The 21,833-nt window shown below is 38.3% G+C and overlaps 1 protein-coding gene across 1 annotated transcript in view; it reads left to right on the top strand.

Annotated features, from left to right (window-relative positions):
- The window catches only part of VSNL1 (visinin like 1), an 84,168-nt gene that overhangs the window by 23,603 nt on the left and 38,732 nt on the right, over positions 1–21,833 (top strand). The window contains exon 2 of the mRNA XM_034061258.1: positions 14,955–15,121. Within this exon, the coding sequence (XP_033917149.1) occupies positions 14,960–15,121 (162 nt within the window). The 5' untranslated portion in view covers positions 14,955–14,959. The remainder of the gene's footprint in view (positions 1–14,954; positions 15,122–21,833) is intronic.

The raw sequence follows: 21,833 nt of genomic DNA, 5'->3' as shown, positions 1-21,833 counted from the left end.
TGAATTTCCTAAGCAATTTGTAGTATTCATATATGCATATATACATAGGCATAAAAACAGTTATCACACAGTTTTACAGTTTATGTAGAATGTGGGAAGAAATAAAATGCATTCATAAATGACATGCAGAATTGACTAGCAAAGTGAGAAAGTTTGCTTATGATTTGACATTACCCTTAACAGTCAGATTTAAATTCGTCTCTAAAGTGCTGCAGCATGATTATGTAGTACTGGATATTGGGAAGATAAAACAGCAAGTGAATGTGTTGGCAATAAGTAAGGTTATGCTTGTGGGACAGAGTATGTTGATAACTATAGATTACCTATTAGAAAATAAGAATGGATTTGAGCATTAATGAGGATAGATTTCTGAAATTACCAGTTCATGACAAGTAGTAGTTAAAATGATTAGGAATTACTAGGACAGAAGTAGGAAAAATACTATATAAGCATGTGGAGCATCCTGTCTGTAGTTACATGATTATGAGTAGTGAAATTGATAAAAGTCTAGCAAAAGGGGATAAAGCTGATTAGGAACATGGAGCATAGACTAGTCAGAGTCTGTGTGCTTCACAACTGATGAGGAGCAGATGAACAAGAAATAGTCACTGTTTCTCACAGTACAAGAAATAGGGTCACCAATGAAATTATTGTTTAATGTTTAATTAAATTCTGAAACTGATTTCCACAGGATGTTGTGGAGACCAAGATATAAGTGTGGTCAAAAAGGGATAGGGCAAATTCAGGAAAGCTAATTTAATCAGTGAATATTAGACATGATATTCTGGAGAGTCTATGGAGAGAGAACACCACCTCCAATGTCTGACTCATTCCACCTTAGGAGAAATGTCTTAGATCAACTTGCTGAATCGCTATATAGCTATGGCTGTCTCTATTGGCCGAAATGACTATATTAGTGTATTTGAGGGTGCTGAAGCCAGGTGATTTCAATCACACTGTACATGGTACATTCATAAACTCAAGTTGTGGGGTGTTTTTGCAATTAAGAAAGCTGTGGATGTAGTTAAATGGTGAAGATGCCTTTGACTGTGAAGAAAGGTTATTCTTCTACTTGCCACCCAAGATATTTTTGTTCATTCTTAGCAGCTTAATTTGTGTAACTTATTACAGAAATACAAAGTATTGTAAGACATTATATCATCCTCAGTCACTTGCAGCCTCTGGAATCATTAGCGAGAGCAACAACAATTCATAATCATAAATCTGTTCACCTGCACATTCTCCAGCGATGCATGAGTGAAGTAATCATGAGGTAGTGCCAAGGAAGACAGTGTTTGGTATTTCTAGCTTTCCAGATTCTACAGACTTAAATTGTCCAGGGTAGAATTGCAGCTGCTTGGTATCATGATTGGGAATACAGGTATTTCACCCACTGCTGTCTCCTTTTACCTGGGAGCAGCAGTTACTGTGGAAGTCACAATCATATGAATGCTGCCCAAGCTGTTCATCCTTACTTGTTACCTCCAACAATTCCCCCTTGACTTGCAGTGATAATCCCTGATTGGCTTTGTAAGAACCCACAAGGCTGTCTCAGCAACTCTGCTTTGAAATAGAAATGTCTGTTTATGGTTACTTTTCTGTCCAGCACCTTTTTAGTTGTAGTTATGTAGGTCTGAACTATTCCCATGGACAATTCAGCAACAGACAGCCCTAAGTTAGGAAAAAACATCCCGCCCCTTGAGAATGAGAGTTATATGTCATGCTTTCCAGGATGCTTTCCTAGCCTATAATAATGTCTTTTTCCTGCTAAATTTTCTAAAGTAGTTTTCCAGGGGGTCTTTATATGGGCAGTCAATCAGAGCAAAACTTTATTTTCCTAGACAGTTTAATGGAACTGCAGGCTGGTATTTTAGATTGCAATTTTGAAACCTTGGAAAAGATTTCTGAGTCAGCTTGTTTGTGCTTAGCAACCTCTGTCAGTTGCTTTATCCTGATGGATGATAAACTCAAGGAATTCAGACAGTATTTTTCATATTTTTATATTTCATATTTTTATCTGCATCACCATTGCGTTTTTTCTCTTTTATGGATGTATTGCTACAGCCTGTCCCAGAGATTCACTCTCTCTTCTACTTTTTGTCTATCTTTTATTATTTCTCAAAAAAAAAAAAAGCAAATGTGCGCATACACATAGATTCAGCTGGTCAGTTTTATTAGCACAGCCACAATAGCCAGTTGTTATAAAAATTTATTCCAGTAGAGCTCTATTAAAAAATAGTTGGAAGAAATTGTTCCAATTATTTTTAATGTATGAAATGCTAAAATTGTGTAGTCCTTTAGCGTGAGAGGCTTTCTCTCTTTGGTTTTCTCTCTCTCCCTGCCTCCCCCTGGCTTATATTTTAACAGAAAGACCATTTGCTGTGATTCATATTTGGGACTTACGAAAAGTTGTGTGTTTTACTTAGCTGTCTCTCCAAAGTATTATTTGTATAAGTGAAGTCAAAACTAGAAGAAATACCTTACAGATTTCAATTATTGCATATCCAAGATTTTCTGGTTTGTGTTTGTAATTAATTTTTTGTTAGGAAAGACATACGTGAGGCTTAGAGGCTTGCCATTAAGGTCATGAAATAATAATGAGGTTCCTGTACTGGGGACATAGAGTCTTCTCAGAGACAGCCAGTTTTTCCTTTGCTTTGTCCTTTTTGTTCATTTTGCAGTTTCTGTCAATATTAATGTCAGAGTGCATTCTTCTTTTCCCTCAGTATATAACCTAGCTAGGAGCTCTGTCATCTGTAAGAACACTTATATTTTCCAGGAAGAAGGGTTTTTGAGACTCAGCTATATTATCTGTCTCTCTGATTTCAAATAGCAATATTACTAGCATGTGTTAATTAATGAGGAAATACGAGCTAATGATTATGTGCATTATGGCTTTTTGATGCTGGGTTTTCCTGTGTAACAGATACTGTGTACTAAAGAAATCATGTTCTCAGTCTGCATAAAAGCCATTTTTACATTTTTAATTAATTGCATGCTTTATGACAGAAGTTGGACTGGCAGCTCTGGAAAGTAAAACTCCTAAAGGAGGAAGGAAGCACAATGAATACTTCTAAGGTCAGTCCTGGTGGGTTTCACACTTTCTCAGCCTTGATGTTTTTGCTCCAGCGTTCATCAAGGATACTAGTCAAGGCTGAAAAATGACTTGGAGATGAGGTCTGACCTGGTCCTCCTGACCATTATTCTATAAAATAACAAAGTCATAGTGGGTGACTTGGCAGTGTTAGATGAACAGTTGGACTCAATGAACTTAAAAGTGGCCTTAAGGTGTCTGGGACATCCATATGGAGTTAGCAGATACTAGTGCAGGGACCAGCTGGGACACACTATGTCTGAGCAGCTGAGTTGACCTGAGTGGCTTAAGTCATATTGATAGGACTCACTAGGGCATTTCATGCACTTATTGCTGTGAGATAGTTATCAACCTTCCTGCTTAAACTAGGCTGAAGGAGCTGAAATGTTATTTCAAATGAGCCATCAGACCACTCTAATTAAAATTATTGCATTATTCCAAACCATAAAAATCAAAAGGGATGGAAATAAAACTTTGCATTTCATAGTAATGTGATGGAGGAATTTTTATTTGAAAATTCTACCTTAAGAAAACATTTTCAAGTTTTCTTCTGTGTTTCTTTGATAGTCAGTGTTACTGCCAGTCTGTTTTTCCTGTTTAAGCTGTTCCTGTTTAAGCTCGCTTCTTTGCATAAGTAACATTTTTTACTGTCCCTCAATATCCAACTCAAAAGTGTAAAGCTATCGATTTTGTTTTGCAGAATCATGATTCATCTTCTCAGTAATGCATTTCCTCTGCTTTTAATCATGCTCCATCTGAAGCAGTCACAAGGGATAGTTCTGACGATCTGTTTATAATGAATTTGGGGTGAGCGTTGCACCGATGGATCACTAGCCACAATGATGTAAACACTTTGTTTTGATTTTGAAAGGGTTTTAGTAAAATAAAAAGCTGTGATCTTCTTTCCTGCTACCTACTTCTGTTAATAACTGTTGTAGTATAGTCATGTGGTTTTTAGTTGTAGTTGTTTAGCACACAGGTCAAAATCATCAGTTGAAATCAGCTGATTGACAGGCATCATAGATGCATGTGCAAAAGCAAGCTAACTCCATAGGCTTAAGTGTTCCTTTTTAATGAAGAAATTGAATGGAAGCAAAATATTTAAAATGTATCTGTATGTGTTAGCTTTTATATATATATTCCTGTTACCACAACACTATTTACAGACTACATGCTGATACCCCTACTCAGAGTTTTACTCCATCCTTTGTCAGTCATAGTTGTAATTACACCACACAGGATCATCAACAAGATAAAAAGAGACCCTATCACTGCTTTGTGAGTTGGGAACAGAGAGAAAATGATCTAGGCACGGATCTTGCTGCTGTTAATCCCAGCTGACATTGGAGGAGGGCCATACAGTGCTCAACATGCCCACTTTTGAATCCAGAACTATGACAGTGTCTTGTGCATTAATGACATCTGAATAAAGATTGCAGTACACAGGATTAACAATCAACCTTGGCAAATCTGTGTTTCCTAGTGAAATCAGGAATAGCATTTTGATTCTAGGTTATCCACTGTCAATTAGCAAGGTAGGATTTTCCTTGCTTCACTTTAAGCTTTTAGAAATCCGGTCAGATCTAAGCAAGTACAACACTGCCTCTACAAGAAGCAGAAAGAAAGAGACATTTGTAGAAGGTGATTCATCCTGTCTTAAAATAAGTATGCATGTATTCATCCTCCCTCTTCCAGGCATCTCTCTCTGCATAGGGTGAATCACTCTGAAATCACTTCTGCCATCTTCATTGACTGCAGAAGGACTAAAGACAAACGACTTTTGAAACAGCTAGCGTCTGATGTGGTTAATCCACCTTTTCAAAAAAGTAGGGCAGTGTTGTTTAAGTGCTGTGATGAGGAATATAGATAAAAATGAAGAGTGAATTTTATACCATTAAGTAAAGCCCCAGTGACTTATGGTCATAAAAAGGGGATGTGATGGATTCAAACTCAGAATAAGGCTGGAAGGTGAGCAATAAAAAGACCTCTTCTGGTAAACACAGCAATTTAAAGAATTTGGCTTTTCACATAGCTAACATAAGAATACTGTGACATTTCAGACTAACAATAGAACAAACTGATAGCAAATAAGACCTGCTGTAATATAAGTGGAAAGTATGTATTACTTTTTATAGGCAATTACAACAGAATAAATGAATATTTAAAACCAAGGAAAAACTAAGAAAATAAAAGGGTGTGTATATGTAAATGTGATCAAGGCAATGGCTAAAGTCTAAAAACTCTTATCCCCAAGCATGACCATCTCAAAGAAAAACAACATTTTAATTAACTTTAGTCTCTAGAACTGGATATGTACAAAAATATATATATCACAGACAGAGGAAATTATAGTTTGGCATTAAAAACCCTAGATGGATGTTTACAGTCTACATAAATGTTATCCTGTAGATCCAGGAGAAGATTGGAACCCACTCAGGGAAACTAATGTTCAGGCATGCCTTGTCAATCTTCCCCCTCAAAAAAGGTGTTTGCAGCAGCTGCCCCAGAAGAGGTAAAATACTGAAATACCTAGAATTGAATAAGCCACTCTTTCGATACACAAGGCTTGGAAAATGATCATTAGTGCTGACATGTAACTTGTTCCACTGACCACCCTGAGCTAGAGTGAACATCACTGGAGTGATGTCCAGGAGGTTTTGGATTTCTCTGTTAACACATCAGGGCATCTCATGAGGGAAAGCATATTGGAAACCATATTCTAGAATATAATCTTAGAAAAAAAAGCAAAACCTGTTTTACTGGGTAAAGTTATATAGTAAAGTAGGCCCTGGAATCAAGGCTCTGGTGTTGGAGCATTCTGGATAATCGGGTGATTGGAATGGTATTTAGCATATGAATTATGACAAAAAGGTATAGTACATATTCTGCATGCATTTTAAAATCTTTATTTATGTGGACAGCATTGAAGGAAATAGACTGGTGAAGAAAATACTAATTTCACTGGTGAAAAATAAGGCTTCTTCCTCAGCTCATACCTCCTTGTTACCTGATGATTGCTACAGCTGATAGAAGCTTGGCCAATAGTAAAATGAAACTATGGCACCAGAGGTGCTTAGGTGTTTGTCTGACACTTAGCATTAACAAGCGTATTGTTCTCTTCAGAAGTTAGTGAGTCACTAAATTCTCCAGAGTGTGTAAGTCACCAAATTCTGTCAAAATACCAGAGAAGTGGACATCAAAAAAAATTGAAACAACCTAAACCAAAACCAAACAAGTTTGAGTTATGGCATGCAACAAAGCCAAGTAACAGAGTGAAGAAGGAAGCAAGAATTTTCTTAAGGGCTTGTGATGATTCAGAGCCTAAGCTTTCTGTCACAATATGGGTACCCCTCTTACCCCCCTTGTAGTCTAAAAAGAGACTGAGAGAAAGAGCAAGCAAAAGAGGGAATTTTCCCTGTCTCTCCAAGCTTAAAGCTAAGTGACAGAGCCTCACAGCTCTTCCAAGCAGTTGGGTCTTGTTGGACAACCAAGATAAGTCTCTGCTTTATGCTACATACATCCTCTTTGTCTACTTTAAAAGGAGGAAAACCAGCTATGACATGTAAGCAAATGAGCAGAGTGGGCAGAAATAAGACCCTGTGATATACTTCAGACCACATGTCTGCAAATTAGCTTTTACCCGAGCTGCCATCTTCAACACTGGGCTTCGAATTAGAGCCCTACTACTGTGACCCACAGGGGTGCATCAACAGTGGAGCTACTCGTGAGTCTGGCGTTGCCCTTGATTTTCATGTTGAAACTGTGAAGAACTCCCTTTTCTTTTTATTCCAGACTCAACAGAAAAAAAATCCTCACTTTTAATGAAATAAATCCAATTTTTGCTTCTTAGTCACCTAGAGAAAAAAAACCCTACATACCAGTTGTTATGTTAGATCATCCTCCTACACAGCTTTTACCCTTTCAAATGTTTTTTTATTGCTTGAATCTAATTGAATATCCATCTCATTGCAAATAAAATTTAAAAATGTATCTCTCTTCTTTTGCTTAAACCTCTTTTCTCCATTTATTATTCAATTCAGTTAGATAATTGCATTCCTTAATGTTGTTACTCTCTATTTTTTCCCATTTCTTTTACACGGAGAGATTGCAGGCCTGAATCTGATCTTTGGTAAAGCCAGTAAAGTATCTGAAATCACTGGATTTATTCCAGGTTTTTTCCTGTGGTATAATATAAATCAGAACCTAGCCTGTTTGTTTCACCCTTAGTTTGAGGTTTATGTTGTCAGCAATAAATTATGACTGCTTCTAACTTCAGTATGGTGTTACACAAACATACACACAAAAATCCTTATCTTAGAATCACAGAATGGTTTGGGTTGGAAGGGACCTTTAAAAATCATCTAATCCAATCTCCCTGCCATGGGCAGGGATGTCTTTCACTAGATGAGGTTACTCAGAGCCCCATCCAACCTGGCCTTGAGCACTACCAGGGATGGAGCATCTTCCATCTCTCTGGGCAGCCTGTGTCAGTGTCTTTACCACCCTTACTATAAAAAATGTGCTCCTTGTATTCAATATAAATCTACTTTTTTCAGTTCAAAAACATTGCCCCTTGTCCCATCACTGCAGCCCATGGTGACAAGTCTCTTTCCATCTTTTTTTAAGTGCTCTTTACTAAAAGTCTTTCTCAGCTTTTCTTAAAAGCTCCCTTTAAGTATTGAAAGGCCTCAGAAAGATCTCCCTGGAGCTTTTTCTTCCCCAGGCTGAAAAACACCAACTCTCAGCCTATCTTCTTATCAGAAGTGCTCCAGCCCTTCTATGAAACAGTAAGTGTATTTGAAGGAATGAGGCATCTATGTGGATTGATAGCCTGCTTCTAGTTAACCTTCTTCATGCTCACATTAGTAGAGAAAAGGCAGTGTCAGAAGTAGCCTGAGGAGAAAGGAACAATGCTGGGAGTTGTCAGGAGTTACAGTTATTATCAGCACATAGCTGAAAATTTCATAAATAGCCTGCTCAAAAATAGCATGAAAATTATTCTGGTTTTATAGGCATAGTTGTCTGCTTTCCCAGTATTTGTTTGGGGGTTTGTTACCCCTATATATGTATGTATGTTGCAGTCTATACAGTGTTTAATGTACTGTTTATAGATTTGTATTGAGTCAAAGATTGGAAAGACACCCACCACGTGCCTGCTCAGTGCCTGGATTTCACATGTTGTCCCCAGGCCTCAGTGCGTTCTTGTGGGAGCTTGTAGGCTGGGAGTGGGCAGAGGGGTGGAGGATGAACCACAGCTTTCCTTCCAACCTAATGAGTGCCTGCCAGCACAGCTGAGCTGGCAGAGTGAGTGTTGTCATTTGCTTCTGGCATAGTCCCCATGACTGGTTCCCATTTCCCAGAGCCAAGGAAGAGCAAGAAGAACTCATTTAATGCAGAGACCTCACGAGGCTGCAGAGATGTTGGTTGACTACCTTCTGCAGCTCGTGCAGGATTGCTGTGAAAATAAGAGTATGGACATGGGCAGGTGCCAAAGCAACCAGAATATACTGAGATAAATAGTCTCTTACCTATCTGTAATGGTAGCCCTATTCAGTTAGGTGCTTGTGTGCAGGGACGTAGGGTGAATGTCCCTACACTTCTTAAGTCAGTGATGAGAGGGAGGTGACGCAGTCACCAGCGTATCTTTTCCAAATGGTCCTTGGGATGAGCCCTTTTTCTCTCAGCTACCCGCGGAGGGAATTTAATGAAACTAGGCAGCTGCTACCGATACAAAACATTAGGTGATATGACTGCCCCATTTTTTTCCCCTGAGTGTTTCACAGAGTCACTGAGGTTGGAGGGAGCCTCCGGAGATGCTCTGGTCTAACCCCTTGATAAGCAGGGGCAGCTGGAGATGATTGCTCAGAGCTGTGTCCAGTTGGGCATTGAGTATCTTCAAGGATGGCAAGTACACGACATTTCTGGATAACCTGTTCCAGTGTTTCATCACCTGCATGATAAAAAAGTGTTTACGCACAGTCAGACGCAGTTTCCTGAATTTCATTTCATGCCTCTTTTCTCTGTGTACCACTGGCTCTGTGGTCTTTGTCTACCCTGTTGGGTATTTAGACACACATTGGTGAAACCTCTTGAGTCTTACCTAGGCTGAACAGCCTCAGCTTTCTCAGTTTTTCCTTGTGTGATAGATGCTTCAGTCCCTTCATCACCTCTGTGGTGAACTCCAGATGTGTTTCAGCAGTGCTGAGCAAAGGAGAAGGATCACAACCTGGCAACACATTTTCTAATACAACTTGAAAATAAAATGGCTTTATATCATTGAGTTTAAGGAAAGCAGGCAAAATGATACAGAACTGGATTTTAGGGATATGGTTGGTTGGTGTTGGTGCTGTCTTCTCAAAGGAATGTGGTTAAAGGAATATGGTCCTTTTTCAGCACAAATACGTGATCTTCAGAAGCACTCAGATTACTTCCTTAGGAACAGCTGGAGTTATATTTGCGCTTGGTCCCTTTGAACATTGAACACTTGCTGAGGAGGGCAAAGTGGAACAGAGGGGAAGGGAAGAAGGAAACAGGTGAGAATGGAGCTGCATTAGCAACAGTTTGGGGGTGTTTTGAAATCATTAAACAGCAAACGAGCTTCCGTAAGTGTCATGTTTTGCTATTGAAATTTAACTTCTTGCCGTGTCCCCACTCCTTGTTATGTCTTTAATAAAATTCTGATTTGTAAAACTGTACCCACACTGCCAGTTTAGTACTGGCAAGCCAAGTGGGAGAGACAGACCTGATAAACTTGTGCAGGAACTGCTTGCAGAAATTCCAGGTAAAACACTTCCCCATTGGCCAGGAAGTTTGGATGATGATTGTGTACAGAGCGAAGAGCTTTTGAAACAGCATGTGTGGGACATTTGATGGCATTGCAGGAAGGATATCAAACAAACAGGGAAAACTGGCTTTAAAACTTGGTATGGTCTTAAAACTGGAGGAACAGTCTTCTGCATGTGACTTAATGCCCATTACCTCCAAAGTCCCCAGTAAATCTTATAAAATCAGTTTTGCTTAGCCATGCTGCTGAGTCATTTTAGAGTGACTTTCAGTAGCTGCTGAAGCCATTTCCTGCTTCCCAGGCTGGCTGGCATGGACCTCCTGAGGCCCAGTGGGGCAAAGAACAAGCAAATATGGCCTCATACTGTCCCTGCCTGCTGCTGACACAGCCTGGACTGCTGCAGGTTGGGGTCAGTTGTTTAATAAAACTCCATCTTTTAAATGTGACCTTCCTGTGAGTGTATAAAAGCAGCAATTAAGGTATTACTTAATGAAGTATTGAAGTACTAGTGTACTGAGCGTGTCTGAAAGGCTTATTTCTTTGGGTAGCTGACAGCCCCTTTGCAGCATTTCAGCCAAAAGGGTGTGTTTTAAAACTAAACCTTTATTGCTGCTGCTACTTGTGGCACGGCAATAGAGTTTTAGTGGTTTTCTTAATCTCTAATTTGGATTCTGTTCCCCTTTCTAGCATTAATAAGCATTTTCGTGCCAGAGTATGCTCATTCGGAACAGACTTCACACCTTTACTGGTGCCAAGTGCAACCCATGTACTATGGTTCCTTGTTTATCATGGATCTCTTCCCCATGGTGGTTTGGAATCAAAGTATGCTGCTATTTGATGGGGTGTTTTGCCTTTCATGATTTTTGTCAACCAGAAAATGCAACAGATGAATAACAGTGCTTGGATTGTCACATTGTATGGTAGGAAAATGGAAGTTGGAAGCAAATTTATAGTTTAAAAGAATAACATTTATTAAAGAAATGCTTGCAGAGTGACCTTTCCTCCTCTTGAAAACTTAGTGATTGTGCAGCTGTTCTCTCCTGTCTTTTCCTAATGCATATTCATAGATTTTTCACAAGGAAAAAACATGTTTGGGAAACTATGATTATAAGTTAATTAAAAATATTTTTAATTTTAGAAAATTAAGTGTGTTGGCAGTGGCATACTGATTGCTAATGGGTGATTGTACTTTTTCAATAATAATAAGAGATTCAATGAAACTCTAGAAGATGTTAGAATACGATTAACTAGATAATCTATGTATTTGAGTTTTTATTCCCAAATAAGACAGATTTCCCAGTGCCAGAAGTGTGAGTTTATATTTGATAATTATATGACACCCTTGAGCTTTCTTCCAGATTGTAATTCAGTTCCATGAGAAAAGAACTTTAAAGTGAGACAAAAGAATGAGCGCCTCTAATTATAGGAAGGCATTGTGACCATCTTGGTCAGTTTGTTCATTCCCTTGTCTCAAACAGATCCTGACAGATTATGCACTGTGCTGTGCTGGAGCAGCAAATAAGAGTACGGAACCCAACAGTACCAAATTATGCCTTCCTCAAATACTGGTTTGGTTCTGTGGAAAAAAAAAATAGTTTCTGAAAGTGTTTATCAAGATGTGAGCTGCGGTTTTCATTTGCTGGAGGCTATTATATGGTGAGGTACATCAGGGCTGGCTGGAAGCTGTTTGCGATGTATTGGACAGCCCATGGCAGAACAAGCAGCTGACCAAAACTAGGGACCTGTATCACAGAGGCAGAAAATTGGTGTCTTGTTTCTCCAGATCTTATAATAGAAAAGGTTATGCATGGATATGTTTGTCCAGTTCTTTATTCACGTATTCTTGCATTTGTGCAGACTCACTCCGTTTTCTATGATGTTTTGTGTCAACACTACTGAAAACGGCATAGGTACCTTTGGAGGGTGGTGCTGAGATTGTGGGTTCCTTCTGCTTTCATGTCTGTGTAGTGCCAAGTCCAAGGGCTGTAAAGCTGACATAAATACAGGAAAAGTTGCTATTACAGAAAATTTGTCAGTGAAAACCACTGGATTTTTTGCCCGTTGAAGATGCTTCTTTTCATGTGCAAATATTGTTGAGTTAGATATTAATAAGATAAGAATCCAGGTGAAAAGAGTCAAGTAAAAGCATACTTGGCTAAATTAAGACAGCCAGAGGATGCCTTATGAATCTACCTAAGGTAGTTACTATAATTGCTGAGTATCTTTAAGGGTCCTCTGGGTCCTAAGTAAAGCACCTTATGACTGCAAAAGGTAACACAGTCTAAAATAGAAAAAAAAGGGAAATAAACAGACCCCTTAAAGATTAGAACAAATAAAATAATCTATTGAAATAGTTTATTGTTTACGTAAAAGCCATCTGAGTTAGAGCTAAAAAAATAACTAAAGAATATTTTAGTCTCCATGAAATTTAAATTCAGATTATGCAAAATTAGGCCAGTGCCATACATGAGAAGTTGGGGATTCCAAGGATAAAGCTGGGTCAATTGTTCTAAATACTGTAAATTGCAAACCCAGCATTTAGTCACAGTGGCTAATTTCTGGACATCTATGTTTACAATTAGGCCGTTGAAATTACCTGAAAGGTTGGATTCCCTCATATTTGTACTAAGTTTACCAAAACATGGATGGGAGCTTGGCAAAGCTTCAAAGTAAATTCAGAGCAAGTAGTGTGTTGCCATTAATTAGCAGCTGGGTGAGTCCTTGCAGTGGGTTCAGAGAAGATACAGGGCCTTGAGCAGGAAAGCACCGCGGCATTCCGCAGCATTGGTACAAGGAGGATGTGCAGAGCCTTGGAAGGAAGATCTGCTTGCTGGAGGCATCCCAGGTAGCGGTGGCTCACTCCCACCTCCAGTTACATCTGTGCACAGCACAGTTCACTTCTCTAACAGCAGTGTCCTGAAGGCATGGACACATATCTGTCTGGAGTTCCTAGCCCGATGGTTTGTGGCATTTTGTACTTTCAATGATCAAATCTCCCAGATTTGCACCAGTGAATGCATTGATGAAAGACACCTTCCTTCTGGATGTCGGGGCTGTTTGTGTGCCAAGTTGTATGCTGTCTTGGCAAAGAGGTTTGCTGCCAGCCCTGGTTGTCTTGGTGGCCTGGGAGGTGAGGGAGGGGGTGAGGACAGACTGGGGAGGACCATAGCCAAAAGAGAGGGGGGGCCATAATGTGTTTCAGGAGGAGACATGATGCTGCTGGTGGTATGGCATCAGAGGATGTGTTGGCCACGCACAGACCGGAAAAAATGTTTAACTTTACACTTGCTCAAGTGCAAAGGAAAAAATAAGGAAATTATATAAATATATTGATTTGTTGGAACAGAGCAAAGTATGTCCTTTTGAGAAGCAAAAAACATCCCCTTCAAAATAGGGGAATGTGACAAAAGCAGTAAATTAATATCAGGAATGGGTAGCGATATGGACTAAAAATCAGTGCATTCAGTGTGGTGCTGTCATTAGAGACATGCTATACTGGGAGATGAAAATGGAAATGCTAAGCTAGGCTTAGGAAAGAAATTATTCATCGTTCTGCAATTCTGTACAGGACAAGTTAAGTACTATCTGTCATCTGATTAAAAAATAACTGAAAGACATCTCCTGTTGTGAAAAAAACTGTAGTAAAGTAGAAAAAGTTAAAAGGATTTCTCAGAAATCCTCTCAAAGGACATACTTGGTCAAATGTCAGAGGACCTGGAAATATTTCAAAGGGCCAACATGAACGATACTGAAATTACTGTACGTATCTATACGCACACGTTTATTTTGTATTTATTTGTGGTTTATGTTTAATATTTATAAGTGTGTATTCAAAATGTAAATAACAAATGTAGTGGATATCTTCAGAGTTAACAGTGTTTAAACCATTTATTGTGTATCATTATGCAGTAAATACGTACATACACATACATCAACATAGAATCATAGAATAGTTAAGCCTGGAAAGGACCTAAGATCATCTAGTTTCAACCCCCCTGCCATGGGCAGGGTCACCTCACACTAAAGCATGCCACCTAAGGCTCTGTCCAACCTGGCCTTGAACTCTGCCAGGGATGGAGCATTCGCAACCTCCCTGAGCAACCCATTCCAGTGCCTCACCACCCTCACAGTAAAGAATTTCTTCCTTATATCCAATCTAAGACCTGCCCTGTCTGAGTTTTAACCTGTTACCCCTTGTCCTATCACTACAGTCCCTAATGAAGAGTCCCTCCCTAGCATCTCTGTAGGCCCCCTTCAGATACTGGAAGGCTGCTATGAGGTCTCATGCAGCCTTCTCTTCTCCAGCCTGAACAGCCCCAACTTTCTCAGCCTGTCTTCATACAGGAGGAGCTCCAGTCCCCTGATCATCCTCATGGCCCTCCTCTGGACTTGTTCTAACAGTACCATGTCCTTTTTATGTTGAGGACACCAGAACTGCACACAATACTCCAAGTGAGGTCTCAAATACACATACATATACATCTCTCCATATATACATATGGAGAATTATATATACATATAAGAATTATATTTATTTCTCCAGTTTGTTTTAACCATTTTTTGAGACCAGGTGTGTGGCCTCTCACTTTCCTTCCTCCCAGTGGAAAACCAAGTGCTGACATTACAAGCCTGTCTGTCCATGGCCTTGTACTTGTGACAAATAGCTGCTAACATAGATGTCATATCAGAAGAGATTTGCAAGACAAAGTATAATAGGAAATTTTGGACATGCCTAAATCTGAAAAATTTTTTGCTAAATTCAAATAAAAAGTTAAATAATCTTTTTCAGCCTTAGAGTGAAGAAAAGCTAGAAATTACCTAACTTGAAGGCAAATGAGCAGCCTGTCTAGGCCTTAAAACTTCTAAGGGAAAGAAGAATGTTATCTTTTACATTGTTTTTAGCTTCTAATATTCAAGCATAGCTTAAGTTCCTGTTCACTGTTGAATTGTGAAGTTGTGTTTGACTAAAAGCAGCACTGAATATGAAACAAGTGATGAGTTCAAGCTTTGTCACTAATTCCAGTTTAAAATGTACACAGCAACTTGGCTAATTGTATTATTTTTTTTCTTCTTAAGGCAGAATGGGGAAACAGAATAGCAAGTTGGCCCCTGAGGTGATGGAAGATCTGGTGAAGAGCACGGAGTTCAATGAACATGAGCTAAAACAGTGGTACAAAGGATTTCTAAAGGACTGTCCAAGTGGTAGACTGAACCTTGAGGAGTTTCAACAGCTCTACGTAAAAGTAAGTTGTTTATTAAGTTCCTATTATTTGGCTGTAGAAGGTTGCTAAGTAATGTGGTCAAGAGCTGCTAGTCACTTAGACTAAAGACTACCTTTGCTAGAAGAAGCAATGGTGAAGACCAGGAGATAAATAGAAAGTGCTCATCACACCAGCAATTCACATAGCTCCTGGGTCAGAACCAAAAGTTTAGAGAAGCTGTGATTCACTCACAAGAAACATATTCTCTTCATTCTGTAGTTTGTGGTCCTCTTTCATCTTTAAAGATGGTCCTGTTCAATGAACAGCACTGTACCTGTGTAATACTGCTGGAATATAAGCCTGTGATTGCTTTACCTACTCATTTGAAAAGGTGCCCTTTTGGTTTCAGAAAAAGTGGTGAGATTTCATGACAGTATGTCATGCAGATACATTATGCACTGTGTAGAAAGGATTTCTTTCTGTAAATTCTAAGTATTGCTTTTATTTTTCCCTGCTGTCTCTTTGCCTTTGTTATGTAGGAAAGGAAAACCAGGCTGCTCAGTCTATTTTCTTCTTATTTTTCATTATTTTATCAAGTTCAGTGTAGTCTTCTTCTTACATTTATTATGTATTTATTCTCTAACAAGAAGAGCATGGGGGTAGCATAAGGAATGTATTCATGTTACAAAGATAATTATATTTTAATTCAGAATTGAGTGCCTGCCTAAAGGTCAGAGACTTCAAAGTAGTTTTAATTAGTTAAAATATTGGACGGCAGTGACAAACAGTAGGATCGGAACGGTTCATAAATATAATGTGAGGCTGAATAAAAATTAAAAAGCCTTTCAAATGCAGCAGTTAATATTAAGCCCACTGACAATTTCTGCAGACAAATGGGACTGTCTTTTCCCTTAAATTCATGCTACAGTCCTTTCCTAAATTTCTTCAGCCTTGAACCAGATCCCTCTACAAATTATTACCTACCCTCTTTTTCCTTCTATTGAATGGTCTAGTAAAGCCTGCTGACTCCAGCTTAACATAAATAAGCTTCTGTCTTAATGTTTATGGCTCAAGATGTTGCTTCATGATTCTTTTTTTAAGAAATGGCTGACTTTGTAATGAGTATTATTTTCAGATGAAAGAATTTTTAGTGCCTCAAGGCATTGTGTTTCTTATTGACTGACAACGTATAGCTTTGGTTTCAAACAGTGCACATCCAGCAAGATCAGACATCTAATAATTTCTTATACATGTTTCTATGGAAAGTAAATGCTCTTCACAAAATACGGGTTCTTAATGAGATAGACCAAGTGTTTAACTTCTTAGAAATCATTATATTCTTTTTGGCAAATCACAGTAAAGGAATTATTTTATTATTGTTTTTTAATGATTTTGTGTGTTGTGGGAAGTGTATCTTCTTATAGCTTAAAAATGTTAGGACTTTCTCCCTTCAAAGGGGTGTTTGAAGTGTTCCCAGGTGTTTCACAAGACACTTTCCTCATTAAGAAATAGCAGAGAGTAAATTCAATATCCTGTTTACAAAAATAGTAGTGCAAAAAATACTCTGAAACACACAGCAGTATTTTGATCTTGAAATTTGGAGACAGCTCTGTAGTGTTACTAAGCTGCAATATCTAGCTTTTAGTTTTATGGCCTCACACATTTTTAGATATGCACATCAAATAAGATTGTCTCCCTTGCTTTGGTAGTTAGGGGTTTTGAGGTTTATTCTGTAATGGTACTGTCATATATTTAGTCCAGTTTATTGTCATTCTATATATAATGTCTATATGCATACCAAATTACTAATTTTGCAGAGAACAAAAACAATTAGCTGTAAACCCAAAGCTTCACTTTTCATTCTTTCATAGAAATGCTTGTGAAATCATCACCCTAGGCTCTTTGAGGAGCTAATAGCCTGAGAGTTGGCTGTGGTGGTGACTTCTCCTATGAGGGCATTCTGCCTGCCTTGGCTTCAGGCTGCAGGCGAAACCCTACATGGGAAATCTGATCTTTCATGGAGGAGCCACTAGCAGGAGACCCAAATCATTGCGATTAGTTTTACAGCATTTCAGTTCCTTTAATGCATATTCAGGGAGAAAATGTATGAAGCATGTGTTGATTCCTCTATGTGAACTTAGAGTTGGGAGGGATGACATTTATCTGTTGGTCTAAATTGGGTTTTATTGAAGAAGATTTCCATAAATCAGAATATTTGGAAAACAAATATAGGACTTACCTTCAATTCAGATTTATTTCAGATTTTATTAAGATGACATTGTTTCTTTGTTCATGAGAGTTGTGTAGTGCACTTTCATGTGTATTCATAAAAGGGTGTTGGTCATAGAATCATAGAATAGTTAGGGTTGGAAAGGACCTTAAGATCATCTAGTTCCAACCCCCCTGCCATGGCCAGGGACACCTCACACTAAACCATATCACCCAAGGCTTCAACTAAGCCTTTGCATCTAAGATGCAAAGAAAGCTCTTTTACTCACACACAGTAGAAAACATCTTCAGCTTAAAGAGAAGAAACATTTTTAGATTATATCAGGAGAAATATTGTGAGGTAAATTTCCTGGTTACCTCCACTTTTTCTCCATTGTAATTACAGAGTGGGATGCAAATCTTAGGGCACAGAAACTGCCATTTATTTTTTATTAAATTCATACCTAATGTATTGCTGTATTTAATGTCAGCTAATAAGCTGGAGCTGGTCTGAAGTAAAACACCCAGAGCATGTGATGTGGATGTCAGGTCCTCAACACTAAGTCTTCCACTCCATGTATTTGCATCAATTGTACTGTGCTGTTTATTGACGTAGATGAAGACTGTATTGACTGAAGGGGAAATCACACTAGCTTAACTTGGAAGCCTTTGCTATTGAAGTTTCCATTATTCAGATCATTCAGTGCTTAAAATAATAGCAGTTACACAATCGGGCTCTACAGAAGAATTATTTGCAGCACCTTTACTGCAAGTGTCTATAAAAACATTTAGCCAAGAGCACCTCTTTTAAATAAGCAGCCAAATAGTCAGGAATACGTGTTATACTGCTTCATATTTAGCATTGTCTGCAATCAATTCTTGGGATCTGGAATCTGTGGCAAGCTGTTAGTGTTCATGTTTCCCTCCATGGTGCTGAATGAGGTGAATGCTTCAGCAGTTTTTGAAACAGTTTATTGAAGACTTGTTTATACACTGTAAACCCAGAGCCAAAACGAGACCTAAATGCTGAAGCACTGAGTTAGCTGTCTTGACAGTCTGCACAGAGTATGGGAGGGGGAGAAATTTGTGGATACCATTCTGGGGAAGCTGGAACTCCAGCCAGCATGTTGTAAACAAATGTGCCAGTGCAAACCCATCAGGTGATGCTCAGGACAAGAATTTATATTAAATTCTACATTTCTCCAGGGTATATACTTGTATTTTCATACTGGGAGTTGCATCTTCCAAATCTCTCTTGCAGAGAACTATCTAGGACATTAGAAGTCAAAGGAAGCCCAAATGACTCAAGTCCTTTTACTTTCTCTCTGAAGTAACAAAGACAACGTTTATTCATTACCTTTACCACAGTGGTTTAAGTACTCATCAAGCTGTAGAAAACTCTGAATCCATTGTTATGTCCCTGTAAGGAATCTGAGTCTGCACTGCTCACCTTCTCATTGCTCTACCTGTGATGAGAGGTGCCCGCCTGGGCTGCTGACAATATCCCAATTAACGTCTTTTTCTTTAGGAAATATCATTGGACAGGCTGGAACCTACAGTTTCCATTTTTGAAGAGAATATCCTAACCATTAAGCTTAATCCTTGCTTGCTATCTTCTTTTTCCTTATTTCTGTCCTAAAAAGCCCTTAATTCTTTCAGCTTACATATAACATCATTCATATTGTGGGCAGAGAGCTGAAGGAGTTAACATTCAGAAGTGTCATTAAAATAAAATATGCCAATAAAGCATTCTGGACTGTTTCCTATCATTCTTTAGGGTTTCTTGCAGTCTAGAGGGCCAAATACATTTTCCTTCAGTTGTTTTCAGTTCACTGAGTTTGGTTGAATATGCCCTAGAGTGTGTAAGTGTGCATAATCAATGCTAATATTCACAGGAATTATGCATGTTTATTAAGGGGAAAATAGACTTCTAAATTGTGATACTTCTTGGAACTGGGTCACTGAACATGAGAAGCATATCCTCTGGATTAATGACAAAAACAAGCACCAATGGTCCTTTAACTGGAAAGGTAGGGTTAGGAGTGATCAAGATGTAATGCTAGCATTAAGTAAAGTCATTGACTTTGTGAATTTATCACACATCTATTATTTAGGTATGTTTTGGTATTTTATATATAACATTTAAATGAAAAAAGTAGTAATGCTATTTGATGAATTACAATTAAATGGTTTGTCAAATTTTGGCTTTTATCTCACATTTCCTGCCTTGAAGGAAATTGATTTTTAGTCTTTCATTTTAATATGTGTAGAACAAAAGAATCTCAAAAATCCATTGAAATTTAAGTGTGTATATTTGCGGCCTCTTTTTCTCTATCCAGATTTTCAAGGCAGGCTAGCATTTTTCTAAAGATGGCACAGAGCTCCTCAAAATGTTGGGTTAGAACTGCATTTCAGGCTTTCAGTGGCTGTGAAGAACTGGGATTCCAGAACAGCACAGCTGTGTTTACAGATGCCTCTAATATAGATGCAGTTGCACTGGCAGAAACTGATTTTCCTGGGATCACTTCTATTAACTGGAAGAGCTGTGCTGGTTTTACTAGTGTGGTTTGGCCACTGAAGTTCTCCCTATAGTAGGAGCACTTTTTAGGAATATTATACCAATTAATAGTTATATTATACCAATCCTGTAATGCTAAAGGGCTACAGCATGTTTTGAAATCATGCAGATTATCAGAAATCTTGATATATCCTCTCATACAGTGATTTCAGCCCATGCTGTTGCTGCCTTCCAGAAGATGATATCTGGGGTGCTAGCAGTCTTTCTGGACAACATGACAGTATGTTTGTTGGATGCACCACCTAAATTTGAGTGCAACACAGAAAACATCATATACAACTATTTATAAACATGCCTCAAAATCCTTAAATGGGTTAATAGTACTGCTGTGTTACTGATTTTTTAAGACTGATTCAGGATAATGAAACTATTATTTTTAGGTTGGAGACAAAAAAAAAGTGACAAATAGCTCTGATCCAGGGACATTACAAGGTGACTCTACAAGAAGCAGCACATATGTAGATAGGTAGATAGAGGCTAGAAAAAACTAACAGTAACATTATTGGCACAGTGGAAGTTCTGCTTTTGGGGGAGTTTGTAGAACTATCTATGAGATAGACATTCTTAATGCATTCCTTAAGCACTTAATGCAAATCTGCGCATTTGAGACAATTACAGTAAAATCATTAGCAAAAAATGCTCCTAAGGAATGAAAAAACCTTTCACCAGAACTGCAGTGGAAGTTCCTGTGAAAGGAAAATTAATACAGTAGAATCCAAAAGGCAGTATGCTGAAAAGCAAATGTATTTGCGGTCCAGCATTATCACAGGGGAGTGCTTTTCAGGATGTTTAGTGCTCCAAAGCTGTATTAAAATTGGGTTCTGATAACTTTAAAAACAAGAGATTGCAATTGCTTTTAATGCAGGACTTGGTTAAAAAAAAGAAAAAAAAAGGCTTCATCTTGTTTGGATGTTTTCCATTAAAAACTGCTTTTGCCATTATTTCTCCTTCTCCTCATAAACATGAATAGGCAGGTGCTGTGCCAAAATGCAGGTCTACTAGAAAACCACATAAGAGGCTTTTTATATGTTTCAAACGGGCACTGAGATTGTGCTGCATGAATTTTAAAACAAAGGGTCAGAATGTTTCTTACATATAAAACCAAAATCAAAAAAACCCTAAGGCAGTGTTAACTTTGAAGCTGATATTGAATAATTGGAGGAAGGGGAGGATACTGGTAACATGGCCTTATACTGCATTTCTGTCTTCATGCTGATACCAGAAAAAATAATGTCTGGACTTAATATAATTTTGAAGAACATCTTTAAAAACCTTTTAGCAAACAAATCAGCAACCATACTAAAAACAATATTCAGTAAATAAACATGGATTCTCATTTAAGCTACAAAGTAAAATGAAACCTACTTTTTAGAGGAGGGCCAGCATGGGTGGGTAGCAAACTGTTCTGAAACTCTGGTTGTAAATCGCAACACTGCATACTAAGAGCCTTTAACAAGGTAAAATGGAGTCAGTTTAGATTGAAATCATAATCTCACTGAAGCTAATGAGAGTTTTATTCCTGATCCTTATTTAAGCACTTAGGTCTGTACTGGGCTCTTGAAATTGTTTATCATCATGAGACCTTAATCCTGTGAAGTCTGCTGCAAACTCTATTAAAATGTCCAGTCCTACCAGCTGGATCTAGAGTCTGAAGAGCTTCTCTCATCACGTGTAAAGAACATACACGTTGCTAGCTGTCATTTAAAGGCAACAGTTCTTCAAAACCTAAGTCTGTATTGGATGAGTGGTGAGAAGTTATTAAAAAAACAGTTTCAGAGTCAAAGAAGTCCAAGTCCTTTTGTTTTTGCAGCATTATGGCTAGTGGCTAGTTTTAAAGGCTAAAATATACTTTTGTTTGCTTCTGTTGCAGAGCACATAATGGCCCATATCCTCCAGACGATCTCTGGAGACTAAATCTAGAGAATGAGGAGGTCAGGCAATTCTAAGAGATTAAATCTAAATAGCTAA

Source organism: Melopsittacus undulatus, chromosome 3 (genome assembly GCF_012275295.1).
Source record: "Melopsittacus undulatus isolate bMelUnd1 chromosome 3, bMelUnd1.mat.Z, whole genome shotgun sequence".
Lineage (NCBI taxonomy): Eukaryota > Metazoa > Chordata > Aves > Psittaciformes > Psittaculidae > Melopsittacus > Melopsittacus undulatus.
The sequence above is the reverse complement of the archived record's forward strand: the minus strand, read 5'-3'. Positions and strand labels throughout refer to the sequence as shown.